Here is a 19,048-nt window from a genome sequence, read left to right as displayed (position 1 = left end):
TCTGCGTGCGCGCGCATGCGTGTTAGTGGCGAGGTGGCAGCACGCGGCACCGGTGCCGTGCGGTCCCGCGGTCCCCTGGGGCGGGAGCGGCTGCACCGACGGCGGGACGGGTGGTGGGGCTCGGACGGCGGCTGGCCGCCATGGGCCGCCGGGCGCGCGACCGCCGCCGGCAGCAGCAGCAGCAGCAGCAGCGGCAGGAGCGGGGCGGCAGTGGCAGTGGCGGCGGCGGCGACCAAGCGGTGAGAGACCGGGCCGGGGCGGGGGGGCGAAGCGGCAGGGCCGCCGAGCTTGACGGTGTCGGTGGCGCGTTTCAGGGCTGGGCCGGCGGCTACCCGGAGATCGTGAAGGAGAACGAGCTGTTCGAGCGGTACTACCGGGAGCTGGGCATCGTCCCCGCCGGCGAGTGGGACGACTTCATGGCGGCGCTGAGGGAGCCGCTGCCCGCCACCCTGCGCATCACCGGCTACCGGAGGTAGGGGGACCTGGAGGACGGGCAGGGGCGTCGCGGGGCCCCGGGGGGCGAGCAGTGGCCCGGCTGGCAAGTAGCCGCCGTAATTGCCGCGGAGGAGGCCCGACGTCTGGAGCAGGGCTGTGTGTGTGCCTCCACACGGTCTTCTTCTGGGGGGTCTCTTCTCCCTTGCAGCCACGCCAAAGAGATCCTCCACTGCCTGAAGGAAAAGTACTTCAGAGAGCTGCAGGACCTGGAGGTCGACGGCCAAAAAGTCGAGGTGCCACAGTCGCTGAGCTGGTAAGCGAGGGGGGAAGTGAAGTAAGGAACCCTGTGCGTTCCTGACATCCAGCCCCATGAATCGGTTGGTTTCATTCTTTTGCCCGTTTCCCCCTTTTCTTTCCCCCCAGGTATCCAGAAGAGTTGGCGTGGCACACTAACTTGAGCAGAAAAATCTTACGCAAATCACCCCAGCTGGAAAAGTTTCATCAGTTCCTGGTTAGCGAGACAGAATGCGTAAGTTTTAAATAGATCTTGACTTTTTTTTTTTTTCTCTCGCATCCTGAGCAGTGGTTTATTTAAATGTCTTATGAGAAATTGAGACTGTACCTTTTCTCTTAGAAATTGAGTAGCTCAGAAGTATCTGGATTGTATGTCGCTGTTGACAGTGATTCATCCCATGACGCTGGCACATAACCGCAGTTACAAATATTTCTCCTAAACTAATTGCATTTTTTTTTTATTTCTTTGAGAACATGAAAATGGGTCCCTGTAAAATAATTAGGTGCTGTTAGAAAACAGATGTTTAAGTCTCGTAAGAAGTGCACATGTATACATACCGAGACTTACTTTTAATGATGGATGTTTCTCACTTAATTGAAGCCAGTTTCTCATCTCTTGAGCAGAAACTACATGTGTGGAATGAATAAAATTGGAGTAAATCTGCCATTTTCAGAAATTTCAATTGGGTGAAATACTGTGATTTTGTTTGTTAAACATGAACAAAATTTAATCCTAAGTTTATGATAGTGTGCTTTTGTTTACTTTATTGCTTTGCTACATAGACATTTAAATTTTATTTTTTTTTTGCAAAAGAAATGCATTCATTTGGAATTGAATAAAATGGAGTTTGTTTTGATTTTGTTTTTTCCTTTCCAGGGAAATATCAGTCGTCAGGAGGCTGTTAGTATGATCCCACCTCTGCTGCTTAATGTAAACCCTCATCATAAGGTAACTCTAGAATATACTATCTATTAGAGTTTTTTCCTGGAAGTTAGTCTGATTACAAATTACAACAGCAGTATCAATGCTGATGCACAAAATCATGTTTTGTGTTGGTATGTTTTATGCTTTCTGCATGTAAACCACAGCATCAGCTAGTGTTCAGATTACAAATAGACGGCCAGGGGAATATCTGCTTTTTCACCTTTATGTAATACCCTGGAAAAAACCTGTTTTAAAGTAGTTCCATACCAACATATATAATGTGTAAATGTATTTAGCTGCATCTAAGTACATATTCATGTTTCAAGCCCCTTTTAAAGTAAGATGACTGTTTTTAACGTCCTGCTACCCGTCACACCGAGAACTTTTCCAGATCTGAATGATAATGTTCTTTACCAGGTATTTTCACCCCTCTCTGCCTTTTGTAGAAGTTGCAAACTTCTGCTCTATAAGTCTGTTAGGCAAAATAATTTGGGTGAGCTGAAACATGCTGTTGACGGTAGCTAAAGAGTATAGATTACAAATGTTAACTGAGGTGCTTAAGGAATGCCCGTGATATTGCTGAATGGCAGATTGTAGGAATGGGGATATCTGGTTGCAAAATTCCTGTTCTAACCTTAGTAAAGTTTTCATACACTAACATTTGTTTGCAAAATATATGGAGTTGTATGCAAAAATATTTAATTTAAACAAGAACATATAGTAAATTTCTCAAGTACTTAAAAATACAAGCCAGGACTTCTTTTTTAACTTTCTGGTATTTGTAGATTCTAGATATGTGTGCTGCACCTGGATCTAAGACTGCACAACTCATTGAAATGTTGCACGCGGACATGAATGTTCCTTTTCCCAGTAAGTGTGGAAAAACTACCAATAGCTTTTGTGACTTTGAACTTTCGCTTTTTCTTGTAGAAGAGTATTTTTAATATCATAGATAAGTAGCTGCATTTAACTACGTATTGAATTCCCAAAGTGATTGAGTGATATGAGATGGGAAGTACCTTTTCCTTGAAACTTTGTGGGCTTCCTTGGCTTTAATGAGAGAGATGGATGCGACAGATATATATATCTTCCATGTTCAGACTACAGTAGATGTAATTAGAGCTTAATCTTTGTATATAAATCAGGTTTACTTAGTAGATGTGGCCCATGAGCCCCTGTGTTTTAGTGGTATGCTGCAAAAACTGGATTAAGCTGCTTTAGCTTCAAAATGGTCATGATATTTATCTTTTTTTTTTAAGCTTCAGAATCTTTCTGTTTAGATGCTCACAGAAAATACTGTCTATAGAAATGGTGAAGTTGGGGGAGTGGATTCTTTCTGTGTTCTGCTGAAAATCTGCTGATGTACAGAGATTGTCTTTGGTGGCAGTGGAGGTTTTCTCTGTTACTTTAGAGTGAAAAGTTGAAGGGCCTTTTGTTGTGTCTTATTGTCACTGCATGGAAGCTAGAACTCTAGAGACTGTATTTGATGCATACTTTATTTTATGTTCAGTAAGGGGTCCTCTATTCCTAAGCAGTCTTTTAAGTAAAAATCTCTAGTGAAAGGTTTACACAACTTTGACGGTAAGGCACTAAACTAAGTAAAAGTATTTAGCTGTTGAATAGTAAAGCATCTTCCCACTATTTTATGTTCCCAGAGGGTTTTGTAATTGCTAATGATGTCGACAACAAGCGCTGCTATTTGCTGGTTCATCAGGCTAAGAGATTAAACAGTCCGTGCATCATGGTGGTAAATCATGATGCCTCCAGCATTCCTAATCTACAAATAGATGTTGATGGAAGAAAAGAGGTCCTTTTCTACGACAGGATTTTATGTGATGTCCCTTGCAGGTATCTTGCATGTAATCTTCAGTACACAGATTTTTTTATACTAACTGCAGTGCTAGAATTTTTGTGTTATTAAGTTACGCTTGTTGAGTTGCTATGGGAGTTATGATTTATAGTAATTTCCAGAACAGGTGAATGCCTTAAACTGCCTTGGGTAAGGGGATACCAAATCAAGGTGAACTTTTTTGATTCCAAGTGGTACTTAAATTTGGTCAGTTGAAGTGCCTCAAATTTCAAACTTACACTCAGGATACTGAAATACAAAGATAGTGTGGAAACAAACAGTACAGCATAGGAGAACTAGTTAACATGGGAGAAGGACTGTTAATTTTTTGCTGCTGTAAATGACTTGGATATGAAATGAGTTTTACCCACGAATAATACAAATCAATTCAACCTCTGTTATAGTGGAGATGGAACCATGAGGAAAAACATTGATGTATGGAAGAAGTGGACAACACAAAACAGTTTGCAGCTCCATGGGTAAAAATGCTTATTACACATTTGCACTTCTTTCATTTCTGTCTCCTCCTTTTCCCATATCTTTAACATCTGCATGCATTCACATGTTAATATATGACAAAGCAGAGACTATGAAGAGTTGTTTTTCTCGCAAATCAAGAGCTTATTGTGGTATTCACAGAAAGTGCAGTATTTCAGATGTGAGGAGTGGAGTGTGTGAATTTTAAGTTGCTTGTATTCTTATGAATATCTGACATATTAATTCTCATTGAAATGATTTAGACAAGGTAGCTAATAAAACAGGGAACTAATCATTTGGTTGGCATTCTTAGCATTTAGGCAGGTAAAATACTGTTGGAAAGTGCAGAAACTTGGAAAATTTAATAGTAATGTTTTAAAGTATTTAGAATATTAGAGATCATACATAAACAGTTTTAGTTACCTGGGACTGATTTATGTTAACTGTTGCTGAGTGAGTACTTAGCCTAGTGCAGGCACGTGGTAAAAAGCAGTAACATAAACACAGATGAAAAAGCTTTGAACATTTTACTGTGCGTTTATAACAAGCTGGGAATGCTGTCAGTTACTGTGACTCTGCTGACCTATGATGACTTGTTACAGCTTGACAACTCATTCATAATTACAGGTTTTATTTTAGTTGTAAGTATGCAGGTAAGGTATAAGCTTGTGATCCAGCTCAGTGATACTTTTCTCAGAAGGCCACTGCTAGTTAAGCTGTGTTGTCCGTAATATTTATAATAATCAGATTGTTCCTCATTTTAACTCTAGATTTCTGAGAAGAAGAGTTAGGTTTTGAGGGGTTATTTTTGTAGTGTTGAGTACTTTATTATAAACTTGATAGGGCACTAGAAAGAACAAAATACAGAATGTTATGTTAAAAGTTATCATGCAGTAGTGTTAATGTTTGACTTAATTGCTGTTTTAATAGGTGTAATTTGGGTGTTTCTGCAGCATAGACTGCATTAAGCTGACTTAGTTTAAAACTGACTTTAATTTGTGTGCTGGTGGCAGCTGTGGAACTCAGTAAGTGCTGGTGTAGTCCATGGAGAGTTACATGTCTGCAATATAACTTCACCTGTAAGAAATTTGATGGCAAATCTTTCTGGTTCCTAAATGATACCTGGCTAGACCAAGAGTGTTCTGTTAGATTGCAGTTAAGAATAGCAACCCGTGGTGTTGAACAGCTGGCAGAAGGCGGGAGAATGGTATATTCTACATGTTCGTTGAATCCTATCGAAAATGAAGCTGTGATCGCATCTCTGCTGGAAAAGAGTCAAGGTGAGAACGCGAGCTTGGACGGAGTGGGAAGATCTTTTTTCTCAGCCCAAAAAAGGGTATGTGTATGATAGTACTTTTAATAAGCTTAGTGTAGGTAACATGCTCCTAGTATGCAAAACTGCAGCTATTTTTTTTATACTGGTAGGATTTCATTGGTGTCAATATGAGCAGTTTTCTTAAATAAGCCTAAATGGAGTGCAAATATAAAACCTGAAGGAGTGTGTTAATGATACATAAAAGACTTCTACTGACCAGTAGAATTCAGTCTGTGTTATCTGGCTTCTGCTAACTGATTCCACTGGTTGGAGTTCATGTCTGACATTCGTATTTCCTTTGGAAAACAGGGCATGGATCTTCCCTGCTGTATGCTGTAGGAGTAAAAAGCCCAGAGTGTCCTTAAGCAGTTAGAGGAATGTTACTGTGCACCAGTAGGTGGGAATCACTGATACCTTTAGCATCCTTTGATGTGCATTTTGACATGCTTGGAATTCCAATGTCTTTAAGCTCCTGGATTTTTTTACACTTTCAACTTGCCCATGAAGGCTTGGTTGATCTCCATCATCTGAAGTAACAAGAGATGGAAAAATTGAGATGAGCTGGGAAGCTGTAGTGCATCGGTTTGTGATAGTAGGGCTTAGTAGACCAAATTTCTGGTCTTGAGCTGATGGACACTGTTTTGTTCTGAGTCAGTAACCTGAAGTTTGGAGACATTTAATTGGATTTTGCATGCAAAGTTCCACAGACTTTGTTAAAGTGAGCCTTGTACAGAGCAGAAGCAGCTCTATTGCTCCTGGAGCTGAGCTGGTTCTGGGAGTAGCCTGTTTTGTGTAATGTTTTCTTTGTGCCAGTCATTATTCTGGCCTCAAATTATATGTGAAATTTCATTGTCCCTGAAACAGCAGTTTAGCTAAAATGCCTCCAAATAATTAGGAATTGACTATTTAATTTCCATTCAAAGGACATTTTTATTTAGAGCTAGTTTCTTTGGCAGACTGAGTGAAAGAACAACATAGACATGTTTCCATTAAATTATAGTATGCTTGGCTTATTGAAGGTTGGAGTACACCAGAGATAAGTTTAACAATGACAGGATTGGAAAGCAGTAAGGACTAGTTTAGACAGGAGCACAAAGCTGTATGGATGTTAACAGAAGCCAACAATTGCAGCATCTGGGGCAAATTCAGTACTTGGAAGTAAGGATCTTGACTGGCTGTGGCATTTGGATCTTGTCTCTGCCCAGTGGAGGTATTTTGAGGCTTATTTGGAGGCTATGATGTGTCCCAGCATGCAAACATTATCCTTGGGGCCTGAGCATAGGTGTAGCTAAAGAAGGATGAGGTAGTGCAGTGATCTGCATCGGGCATTGGATCTCAAGGATTTGCTCAGGTCAGTCCAGAAGATTTGGTGGTTCCTCGGTGTTAACGTAATTCCTACCACTGTGTTACACTGCTACTTGTGGAGCAGATCAGGGTGCTTTCCCCTTGGGGCAGCAGGAGTAAGGAAAAAGCACTTTTGTACCATGTTTCTCTGCTGGGAATTGTACTTCTGACAGACTATTTAGTGCCTGATCAGTCTGATGTAGTCTTGAGGCATCGGTTGAAGTCATGCTGTGGGTAGGCAGGAATATTCAAAGGACAGATGCAACCATCAAGTTTAATCAGATTTGAAATGTCATTTTGGAATTTGTCTATGAATTCATATGTCACTTTTTCATTTATTTAAAAGACTTGCTTAAAATGTTACTGTAAGAGTAAACGGTTAGTCATGTAGAACAGGTTGATAAATTGTGTACAACATGAGGAAAAGCCTACCTAATTGTTAAATAACTAACTCTTCAGAATCAGAAAAAGAAGTTTTAAGGTTACTCTTCTCTAGAGAGATCAGCTATTTAAACAGTAAGTTTTCATATAATTCTTTCTGGATTTGGGGCAGCTTAAAGTTTTTATTCAATAATAAATTCAAAAAATTACACTCTGTTGATGTTTCTTTTAGTAATCTGACATATTTTAGGCACATAGCCTTTTGTCCTGTTAAGTTGATAGCACTTACCTTACAGTTAAACAGTTTTGAATTTTCCATTTAAAAAATAATAAATTCTTTTTCCTCTTACACTGGAATATATTAAGATTGTAAGTTCATAAAATGAGAATATATCAAACATTTTAAAAGGCTCAGTCATCCCCAAAAGAGTACTTCTCCGGAAAATACTTAATCAGTGTAGTAAAACCAAATACAAAGTAAGTGAGAATAAAAACTTCTGTGACTGTATTGCCTGGAACACTGATGTTTAATGATACAGGTTGTAGAGTATTACTCTATGCAGCTGCTACAAAAAGTACTTAACTATTGTATTTTGGTTAACTTACAGGTTGCAAAGTTCTGTAGTTAGCCATTCTTACCATCTTTCTTGTTAATTTACATGGTGGTAATTGTATAACTTCTTATTCCTTGAAATGCTTAAAAAGTAATGGTCTTAAAATTTGAAGAAAAACTATTTTTATGAACCTTAGTTAAGAACACAACTCTCAAATTCTGTTTTCAAGAATGTTTATATTCTTGGGATTTCAGGTGCCTTAGAACTTGCTGATGTCTCTTCTGAGTTACCAGGTTTGAAGAGGATGCCAGGAATTACAAAATGGAAGGTACTTACCTGACATTTCTGTGAAGTTCGTGGTCTGTGGTAGAGTGTTAAATTAGGGAAATTTTGAAGTGTAATATTTCAAAACAGATTAAGCTTAAGTATTGGTAGTGATTTGCTGTTTAGAGTTTTAGACAAGATAGCATTGTAGGGGAGAAGGCTAAAAATCTTTCTAATGGTAAGTTCTTGCCTCATCTGTTCTCCTATTTTCCTCCAGCTTTCTTTGCTCTGTCTCCTATATTTTCTTACTATAATTCCCTTTTCCGTTGTATGCATGTGGCCTGTAGATGGCAACATAATTTCAGCCACTTTTAAAGTTATTCCTCCTTCTCCGTCTTTGCAGTCTGTGAGCGTTAGATACTACAGTTCTTGAGCTGGTCCACTTGAATCATTTGGAAGTAAAAGCCGTTAAACCCTTTCAGGAAATAAGCTATAAAACCTGCAGTGATGTCAGTAATCCTAGAATATTAATAGAATTCTGTATTTTGTTCCAGGCCTTATGTGATTTCATTTCTGGAAACAGACTAGTAGGGACAGGCAAAAAAACCCAAAGCTTCTTCAGCTTCTTGTTAAGAGTATAATCAAGAAGAGCTGAAGGCCGTCCTGGTAGTAGGGAAAGAAGCTCTGATAAAATTTTAATAATGAGTGTGTGCCTTTGCAACACCATTGGTTGTTCTCTCACCATTTCTCTGGTCTCTTGCAATGGCAGTCTGCAGGTTTATGCCTGTATCTAGGCTAATGAACAAGATGCATGGAATAAAGATTTGCTTATGTTCTGCCATTGGAAATAGAGCTTAGAAACTAGCTGATTTCTTTCTTCTTACCGCTCCAAAAATTTAAATGGCTTGCTTGTACCTGAAGGATAAATGTAAAATGCATAACTCTGTAATGTTAATTTTACTTTTTTTTTTTTTTTACTGTACAAAGCTACAAAACATATATAGAAAGATCACTAAGAGCATATTATATTCCCTGTAACATTTATTACTGTGTTTGCAGTTTGAATATAAACCTCCCTGATGGGTATTTTAAAAAGTCGGCTAATAAAATGTGTTGAAAGTTCGCAAGACTTTCTTCAGCCTTTACTTGCTGTGACTGCATTTTTTAAAGCCTCATTGGCTAGCTTGTCAGTGAATGTATTTGCTTGTTTTGGTGCTGTTTTTACTTGGTTTTGTCTTTTGTTTCTTGGTGAAACGTCTGTTCAGTGGGAGCTCCGTGACTTAGTGATTACGTTGAATATTCCTGAACATCAGTTGACTGTAAATCTCTGGAACCAGCAAATTAAAAATAAGGTTTTGTTCAACGGACACTTAACTGCTTGAAAATAGCATTCAGTACTCTCTCCTTAAGCCAGATGATGAGTGAACTCGAGAGTTGAAGGAAAACACCTTTTTAACTCCAGATCTGATAACCTACTTCTGCAACACTTTGAATCTTCATTCTACCCTAACAAGAGGCTAGTGAAATATGCAATAGAGAAGAGTTCAGCATGCTCTTGATCAGACACTGGAACGGGCTGCCCAGGGAGGTGGTTGAGTCACCATCCTTGGATGAGTTTAAGAGTCACTTAGATGTGGTGTTGGGGGATATGGTGTAGGGAAGAACTTTGTAGAGTAGGGTAGATGGTTGGACTCGATGATCCCAAGGGTCTTTTCCAACCTAGATGATTCTGTGATTCTCTTTGATGCTTTGTCATCCTACCAGTTACAGTCTGTGGTTAGGCTGGCAAACCAACACTGGACAGAGCAGGGCTAGTTATTCTAGCACATCCAAAATAGTTGTAGACTTGTTTGCACTTCAGTTATTTATCAGTCCCACTGGTTGTTTCTCTCAAGCTGCACTCATGACTTCCAAGGAAAGGTAGTTCAGAATCACAGTCTGTCTTCGTCTCCATGTAGCAGTATGACATGTAGCATATTTGGACTTGAAATAATAATTCTGCAAGTACAGTCATTTCTATTTCAGGAACATGCAAAGGCACAATACTTTAGGTGTGATCTGATCAGTGGCTGAGAAATGCCAGACTTCATGACACTGAAGTCTGTGTTCTGACGTTCATAGTGAAATTCTAATCTAGATAAATCTAACATTTCAGTTTCCAGTAGAACACTTAATTAAACCTCCAAGTCAATCACAGCAATGTGTATGAAAACAGTTCATCGTAATTTTCTTTCCTGAAGTCACCATCACTGTTACTTATCTATTTTGTTGCCTTAACAACAAAAATGAGCCTTCATTTCAGTCATTAATTTTTTACATTTGCCCACACATTCCTGAATGTGACCTTTCTTACAGCCCTAGAGTCCAGTACAGAATCAGGTGTCTAGAGTTCTGAAGTCAAATTTTCCCTGTTTTTCTTTCCAGTTTGGTATTCTTGCTTAAAGAGCATTCAAAATGCCTTGCTACAAGAGTTGTGGCTCTAACCTTCTGCTTGTATCTTAAGAGTCCTTCAAAAGCTTTGACCTTTAGATGGAATGAGGTGATGTTATGCCCACACAGTACCTTAGAGTGGATTCATAGGTGTGTTCTGAGTCCTGGATAAAGATACAGGCATTAGAAAATTCATAGGGACATGGTTTGTCAGTAACTTTCCTTGAAAACATCTCTTTCTGTGACCTGTGTAGGGTTGTGTCATGGGGCTGTGTGCTTACCAAGCTGTTGTGTTGTGCTCTTGCATCTTTCTTACGTAATGAAATTGGGATTCCTCGTTTCTAATTTCTACTAGGCTGCAGTAGCCCTTTTCCTTTGTATACTGCTGGGAAGCTGCCTATAGCAGAGTGTCTCAAAGCCAGAGAAAAAGAAGTAATGTATCCTAAATCTGATGATAATCTTGTGTATTCTACCACTGTCCTTCCTTTGGATTTTGGTGTTCTATATGTTCTGAAAGGTTAACAGAGATCACTGCAGTTGATTCTCCACCAGTCTTTACTTTACTGCACACTTTTTGAAGCATAGAAACTGGAGAAAGGAGGTACAGCTGAAAAGCATCTCGTGTGCATAAATGCACACATAAAATGTACATAGGAACAATACACTTTAAAGAACTTAATTTACTATACCAGAAAGTAACTTCTCTTTTTGGCACCTGAGCCTTGGTTTGAAAGTATTTTAATTAAAACTTGTAAAATGGTGACCCATATTCTTCACAGTATTTATATTTACTCCTTTGAAGGTAATGCTGAAAGATGGACAGTGGTTTGAAGAGTGGAAAGATGTGCCTTCAAATAGACAAACACAAATACGTCCCACCATGTTTCCAATTAAAGATGAAGAGAAGCTAAAGGCAATGAATCTAGACCGTTGGTAAGTTTCCCAAGAATAGATTTTTTGAGTTTTTTTGGTGGTTACCTTGAATGGTGGTGGGCAAATTATAATTCAGTCAGATTAGGAATGTGTTGTAATGTAGACCTTTGCTTGTATAGGTCTGAGTATATTTTGATTGCTTCATGTGTAATGGCAGTACACAATACTTAAATTCCAGTGAACTGAGACTAATTATTGAAAGTTTCTTACAAGGAATAAATACTCACACAAACAGGTCAAATTCTTTGCATCCAATAGAGATGCCTAGCCAAAAGTACTGGAAAAGTATGTGAAACTTTAACATTTTAACAGTGTGACTTATTTTCTATGAAAGACTTTTCATAGCTATTCTAAAAATAGTGTTTAGAAATGAGTCATTAAAGCTTAGATGTGAATGGTGAAACAAATGCGTTGCACTGATGCAAGTTATTTTGCCAGAATGCTCTATTTTAGATCCTGTTTCTAGCCTGGTAAATTAAATCTGCACAGTCCTACTAGGAATACTTAGTCTACCCTGAAAGTAAATATAATGTGACCTTTCTAGTACTTTGTGAGAGCCTGAATACTGGTGATGAATACATAACAACATTTTTTTTTTTTCCCTAGTCTTAGGATATTGCCACATCACCAGAACACGGGAGGTTTCTTTGTGGCTGTGTTAATAAAAAAATCTCCAATGCCATGGAATAAACGCCAGCCTAAGGTAACTTCTTTTAAAAGAGCTAAAATGTTAACTTTTAATAATGTTTCTGGCATTTTTTGAAAGCTTATGTAATAGAAAACATACTATAACTGGTTTATCTCTGCCCTTCAGTTATAGTTCAGTGTATCAATTAAAAATAAACTCCTAAATCCCTTAAGGACTTACATCTTTTTTGAAGTTAATTTCTTAAAATAGGAAAAAAGAAAAAGAGGGAGGAAATTTTGTAATCATAGTAAAATAGTAAGATAAAATTTGAACCTAAAATTAAGGCTTTGAAAGAATTACAGAAGCAGATTAGATTGGGGCGCTAAAGTTGTCACTTTCTTCAGCTGTGTGTGGTCCCTCTGCCGAAGGCTTTTTCTGCTGTGTTGTAAGCTAATTCTGATTCCAGTTTATCTTACTCTGTGGCTGGTTGCTCAGGAGTGATTCACTAGCAGATTAGTCGAACAGATCAGCAGCAGAGGGAATGGATGTAAAACTGTTAGGAGCAGCGGCAGCAGCTTCAGCCATCTGACTTTAATCCATTTGTTGTCAATTGTCTTTAAAATCCTGTCAACCGGATTTTAGGTTGACATGATTTATTTGATCTCTTAGACTGTTCATATATTTGAGAGAAACTTACTGTGTGAATCCCTTTTAGCTGTTTCTATTTATTTGATTAGCTTCATTAGAACACCTTATGGGTAAAATGTATGTGGCAGTAAGGAAAGAGCATTTATTCAGAAGCAAGCACCATCCAAATAGTTGATGCTATTCTAAGTTTATTGTTGTGGCACTCTTACAGAAAGTGTGCAGCAGCAGGATGTGTGTGTCACTTTGAGTGCCAGAAGGAAAGCAGCAGATCCTGACTTAAAATAGTCTTCTCTTTGAGTGCTTGAACGTGAATTTGTAAATAGTATAAAAAATAGCTTTCTTGGACAGTTGGTAAGAAATTGTCCAGATCAGTACTAGAGGTAAATGCAATTTACAGTGGTATCTTGATTTAGTAATCAGATTAGCTCCCTAAATTGATCAGTTTAACCACATACAATTGATAAGAATCAAGCACGTGCAGAGACAACATAGGTACATTTTGTTACAAGTTAGATACTGCTTTCTGCTTTGTTGAAAATACTATAATTTGAAATAGGTTCATCAGAAATTACCACAAAGAACAGGAGATACTGAAGTGACAGCAGCTAATGCAGATAATGGTTCTGAATCTATTGCTGAAGAACCAACACTTGCTGAAAATGAAGAGTCGAAGAAAATGCAAGAACCGCAGAATTCAGACACTGAACAAAGCAAAAAGGAAGGAGTCTGTGGGTAAGAGACCATTTCTAAGTATTTGTCCTGTGACAGCTTTGTAATTGCTGAGCACTCTGTAGTTCTTTTGTTACTGGACTCATTTAGAAGTCAATCAAGAAGAATTAATGAACTTGCTCAGTTGTCCTACATTACCACATTTTCTGTCTTGTATATTGGCAAGTTAGGAAAATAACTTTTCTTATTAGCATTTGCAAAGTCTGATAGTCCTTTCTCCTCTGTTAAAAAAAACCATACTTTTAGAAGTTAACCTTTGGAAGATCTTTACTGTCTCCAGAATTACTGCCTCAGAAATCTCTGTTTACTTGTTTTTGTGGTTTCTGTTTTCAAGCACTGCTTTCACTTCCTCATTTTAAGAAGTTAAATTGTGGGTAGTGTTCTCTTAGTGAAGCATGGGAAAATGTCAGTGTTCTGTCTGGCATACTGTCGTTACCATAAGGCAAGTGTTGACTAAGTGAACTGAATATACTGATTTTAAACCACGTACTTTTACTAAAATTGGCAATGCAATGGTATTTTCTTTTTTAGACCACCACCATCTAAGAAAATGAAGTTGTTTGGTTTTAAAGAAGACCCTTTTGTGTTTCTCCCTGAAGATGATCCATTGTTCCTTCCTATACAGTAAGAAAAAAGTTTCTGTTTTGGCAGTAAGATTTCTAGTAGTTTAGGAATATTAGTGTTTTGGTTCATCACAGAAGATGGGTCTAGTTGGTCTTACATAAAACTTTTTCCCTAACTTTGCACCAGATCCCGCTCTCCTCAATACTTAAACTGTTCTTAAATGAAAATAGACCACTGTAGTTTGCACTGGAAATTTTTGAGTATATCTTAGTGTCTGTGACAGCTTGTGTTTTCAGATAGAGTTGCATCTTAGAAAGTCTAATCTTTGTGTTCTGTAGCCAAAGTGTTAAGTGTTTGCAGAGATAGCTTGAGGAAATGGGCTAACCCATGCATTTTGAGTATATAATTTCATCGTTCAGTTAATCAAAACAAGTATTGTGGCCACAGGAAGTTTTATGCATTGGACCCATCATTTCCCAAGATGAATTTACTAACTCGAACTCAAGAAGGGAAGAAGAGACAGCTGTACATGGTTTCTAAGGAGCTAAGGAACGTGCTTCTGAACAACAGTGAGAAGATGAAGGTATGGTTCATCTCTTAAGGTTTTCACAACAGAGATCATAAGCATCAGTGGATGTCTCCTTGAACTCATTGCCAAGCTTATTGGTTATATAGAAAATTAGCCATCTGATAGGTCTTTTTTTTTTTTTTGGTCTGAATGAACGTTTTCCTCTCCAACCCTCTTCTGTTAAAGAAATGAAGAGTTGTCTCTGAGAGGTAAATAAGTTTCCAAGATTAAAATAATTTTGTTTTTTGTCAGATGTGAGGGAACTTAAAAGTAGAGGAAGGGGCTATGTAACTGCTGTGTGTGTACCAGCACTGTTATCTGGTCTTCAGGTACCTTCACAAGTTTGCATTGACGCTATTGTGTTTATGAGCCCCTTAATTATGAAATTAAGAGCTTTGAAAGCCTACCAAAAATAACAGGTAACTTCAGCTGCATTATTAGCTGTCTGTGTTACATGGGGACATTGTTTCAAAGTAATTTCAACATCTGAATATTTTGAGAAGTTGTTAAGCTGAATAATAATGGGATAAGAATTGGTTTTGTGAATTAGAGGGAAAAATGATAATTTGTTTTATACGACTCCCCATGGAAAATGCCTTGCAAATGCTAAAGATTTTGCTTGAAAGTTTTTGAATAATTTAAGTTAGAATAAGGTCATCTATTCCAGCTTCCTTCCTGCCCCAAGTAGGGCTAACTTGAAAGCTACATCAGATATGGTTCGGGGGCCTCACCCACTCAAATGGTGAAAATTTCCAAGGATATTCATTACACCTTTGCAACAGATCTTTGAGATGGATAAATAATTATCCTTTTATCCCACATGCAGGAAATGACTACATAATTGACAAAATTTTAAGAAACTGGTGCCTTATATTAGGCAATGACACTTTGAATACCACAAAGCATATTAAACACTTGTGCATTTTTAAAATCCCGTCCTTGGTTGACTTTCCCAGAAGCACCCAGAAAATTCCTACTGAAACTAAAATTAAAATCAGGTCTTAATAGTTCATTGCCCTTATTTTAAGACTAACGCTTCCTCACAGTGTTCAGTTTTCAACATGGAAGGAGTAAAAGGTGTTTATATTGAGAAAGAGAGCTATGTTTTGATCGTGGGAATTCCTTTTTCCCTTGAATGAATTTTCACATGAATTTAATTCAGTGTCCAGCACAAATGAACAAACTTTATGGCAGAATTATCCTTTCTTCCTCCTTTTAGTCAAACAGTTGAGGAAAAGCAAAATTCAGAGTGGTTATTTAGAATTTATACTGCTGAATGATGCTTATGGGCTTTGCCGTTTGCAGGTTATTAACACAGGGATAAAAGTCTGGTCTCGCAACAGTGATGGTGAACAGTTTGGATGTGCATTCCGATTAGCACAAGAGGTAATTACATAGCATTGTATTTTTTGAAGGAGATAACTTTGATTTCCTCTAGAGCCTATAGCACAGCTGGCATTAACTTTGTCAGATTAATGACAATTTGCATTTCCAGTATGGTTTTAAAATGTGAATTTTTTTTCTGATATTAGCTAAAGGACATACTGTTTTTAACATTTTTCCTTCAGAAAACAGAGATTGCATTTTGAAATAATTATTTTTATTTATTAAACAGGGAATTTATACTCTGTACCCATTCATTCATGCAAGGATTATAAATGTCTGCATAGAAGATGTTAAAATTCTGCTAACCCAGGAAAATCCATTCTTAAGTAAATTCAGCAGTGAAACACAGAAGAAGGTCAAAGACATGAGTAAGCCTTCTAATTTGTACTATGACAAAATTATTATTGTACAGTACATGGCAGATGATCAAAATACTATCACATAAACTGTTTGCTAAAAATTTTGACTAAATTTATCTTAAATATACTTGTTAATTAGGTAAGTAAGCATTACTGAAACCCAGTGTGCTACTAGAAACTGTAGTCTTTTCTGATCACAGCCTTTAAGGTTTATGAACTCCAGAGAACAGAAGAGTAACCAAACTTGTGACTTCTGTGAAGCGGTGCTGTGAGGCAGCATTTAAAATGTCTCATGAATAAGAATTTCATATATACTACTGATCTTTACACCTGTTAGTGCTCCAGCTGAAGCTGTTTGTCATCTGCAATTGTTGGTCATGATTTTATGTATCAAATACAGTTATTCAGATTTGATTTTCTTAAATATGGGGAACAATGTCTACTCATATTAAATTTTTATTCCTGCTACGCTGGGTGCTTGAAGAAATGAAGACTGCTTTTCCGTCTTTTGTTTATGTTGTTTTATTTTCTTGTACTTCAGTGTTTGAGACAAAATGGGAAGAACAATTTTTCTAAAGTTTGGACTGGCATACTCTGATGTTCATTTTACTTAAGTAAAAGTTCCTGGATAGATTCACTGAGTAAATTAATCCACTAAGTGGTTTTGTATTTTAATTTGTTTATTTGGCATTTGGGAGGAGGCAGGATTGGCAGTTACTTTTGTAACTATATAGGTAGTTCAGTCTGAAAAAAAAAAAAAGGAATAAAATCTGGTATTGTCTATAGTTTACAGTACTGATGTAGATAACTGCTAACCAGCTCATGTTGTATGGCTGTCTAAAAACTTGTTTTCTTGAACGTTTTCAAATTACAATCATTTTAGCACTTTATCAAGTAACACATCTCTTTTGGGTTTTTTTTTTGTTCCCCCCACTTCCCTTCCCTGCAGCGATGGGAAGTATAGTTCTGAAGTACGACCCAGACCCTGAGTAAGTAGATGTGTTGCTTTCCATTTACACTGTTTTAAAACTTGAATAAGAATTTTATTTTCACTCAGCAGAAACAGAAGTGGAGGCATAGAGATGCAGTGAAGTCAACGGTAAAGCCTGGCAGCATACAAAGAATATAATGGGGAAAGAACCTATCTTGCCTGTGTGTTCTTAAAACAATTGTAGGATTTAGCTTTATAAAGGAGAGGTGGTAGTTCTGCCAGGGGTCCACAGTATCACTACACGTGATTTGTTTCCCTGCGAAGTCCAGCATTTGAAATAGAAAAAGTTTAACTTTTTCATTGTTCATTTTTGTTGATTAGGTAGTATCAGAAGTTCTTGAGAACTTTTTAAATCTAAACTTTCATCTTACTGTTGCTTATATTAGTTTTGAAAGCAGAGCCAGAAAATTAGTTTGCCTGTTGCAGAAATTTAATAGCATTGAGCTTTTTTTTTTTTTTTTTTCTTGCTTGCTTTTAGATGGCAGGTACCGTTACCTGTTTACATACTGAAGCTAAGACCAGTGTACTTGCATCTTCTACAAATAGTTATAAAATGCATTTAGTGTTAAAGATTGTGCTCTTATTTACCAGGGTATGGCTATAAAATTAAGTTTTGAAGATTGCCTTTCTCAAAGATGACTGAATGTAACTTCTTGTTTGTAGAAAACCTGATGATCTTCAGTGCCCTATCGTGCTATGTGGTTGGCAAGGAAAGACATCGCTCCGTGCCTTTGTGCCCAAGAATGAGAGACTGCATTACCTGAGGATGATGGGAGTTGAAGTGTTTAAAGCAAAGAGGAAAGAGGAGGAATCGGAAAGTAAAACGGAGGAAGAAGTTCAACATAGGCTGGCGCAAACAGAGGAAGGAATGGATGTGGAAGACAAAGAACATGATTTAGTCACAAAAATGGAAGCAGAAATAGGTGAAGAATCTTCCCGCAGTCCTGTGGAAGGCAGCGCTATGAAAGTAGAAAATAAAATTGAGGATTTAGATCAATCTAGTAAAAATGCCAACAGTCATGTAAGCCAGGAAAGCAAAGACACGGATACAAGTAATGTGAAAGATTAAGTTTCTTTCTCTTATTACTTGGCAGCTTCCATGAGGCTCACATCCAGATTTTTGCTTTTAGCATGGAAGTGTATTTTAAAATTTCAGTTGGAATAGGATATTCCTGTTTTAAAGTTTCGTCTGTTTTATTTTTTAAATGAAAGCTATAAAGAGATTTCTCTTCACGTGTGTCTTCTTTGTACCATACTACTGGTGAGTTTGTGTGTCTGTTGCTGGCAATGGACCACGCACCAGTAAAATCTAAAACTCGTATTTGAAACGGAATGATGACATGTACAAATGAGCTGCCTGTGTAACTGGTTAAGAATTCCTTCAGAAGAAAAAAATGGGGTTTCATTCAAAGCACGCGAGTTCTTGAAAATATTTTTCTCTTAAGATTGCGTACCACACCTCCCACTCAATCTGATTACTACTTATGCAGGTCCTTTAATGGATAAGGGAATCAGTATGAGTATGCATACAAATGCACATATAGGTTATCTAACTAGCAACCTGATTAATATTTATTCCAAAGAAAACCATGCACAGCATCCTGAAAAAAAAAAAAAATACAGAACGCATTTTGCCAGAGACTGACGTCTGAGACTCTTCTCCGGAGTGGTGACTTGCTTGACAGGCACAGCTAATAAATGCCCTTAACTAGATCTTCAGGTATGTTGAGCATGCCTCGAGCTTTTATCTTGAAATGTCCCTGTTTAAGAGTCTGTGATTGTCCCTCAAATCTACTGCAGTCATCTGTTTCTCTGTCATTTCTTCAAGTGGGAGTCCTCTCTGATTTTTGCAAGATGCTTGCTTATAGCTGAAATAATCATTAAAAAAAAGTCTGGTGGTATGTATATTGTTGTATAGTAGATCTTTAAAAGAGGTTATATAGGTCCAAAAAAGTAATTTACTTAATCTGACTT

At 37.8% G+C, this 19,048-nt stretch overlaps 1 protein-coding gene across 1 annotated transcript; it reads left to right on the top strand.

Annotated features, from left to right (window-relative positions):
* The first annotated feature begins 11 nt into the window (after nucleotides 1–11).
* Nucleotides 12–18,678, top strand: NSUN2 (NOP2/Sun RNA methyltransferase 2). The gene is made up of 19 exons (XM_074146282.1): nucleotides 12–239; nucleotides 315–472; nucleotides 644–748; nucleotides 859–964; nucleotides 1,607–1,678; nucleotides 2,440–2,524; nucleotides 3,310–3,502; nucleotides 3,908–3,982; nucleotides 5,130–5,260; nucleotides 7,829–7,902; nucleotides 11,071–11,201; nucleotides 11,808–11,904; nucleotides 13,034–13,209; nucleotides 13,738–13,830; nucleotides 14,218–14,353; nucleotides 15,644–15,724; nucleotides 15,954–16,092; nucleotides 17,033–17,072; nucleotides 17,738–18,678. Exons 1-19 carry the CDS (start codon nucleotides 141–143, stop codon nucleotides 18,141–18,143), a joined length of 2,397 nt encoding a protein of 798 aa, XP_074002383.1. The 5' UTR covers nucleotides 12–140; the 3' UTR covers nucleotides 18,144–18,678.
* Nucleotides 18,679–19,048: the final 370 nt, after the last annotated feature.

Source organism: Numenius arquata, chromosome 4 (genome assembly GCF_964106895.1).
Source record: "Numenius arquata chromosome 4, bNumArq3.hap1.1, whole genome shotgun sequence".
NCBI lineage: Eukaryota > Metazoa > Chordata > Aves > Charadriiformes > Scolopacidae > Numenius > Numenius arquata.
This window is presented reverse-complemented; position numbering and strand designations above follow the sequence as displayed.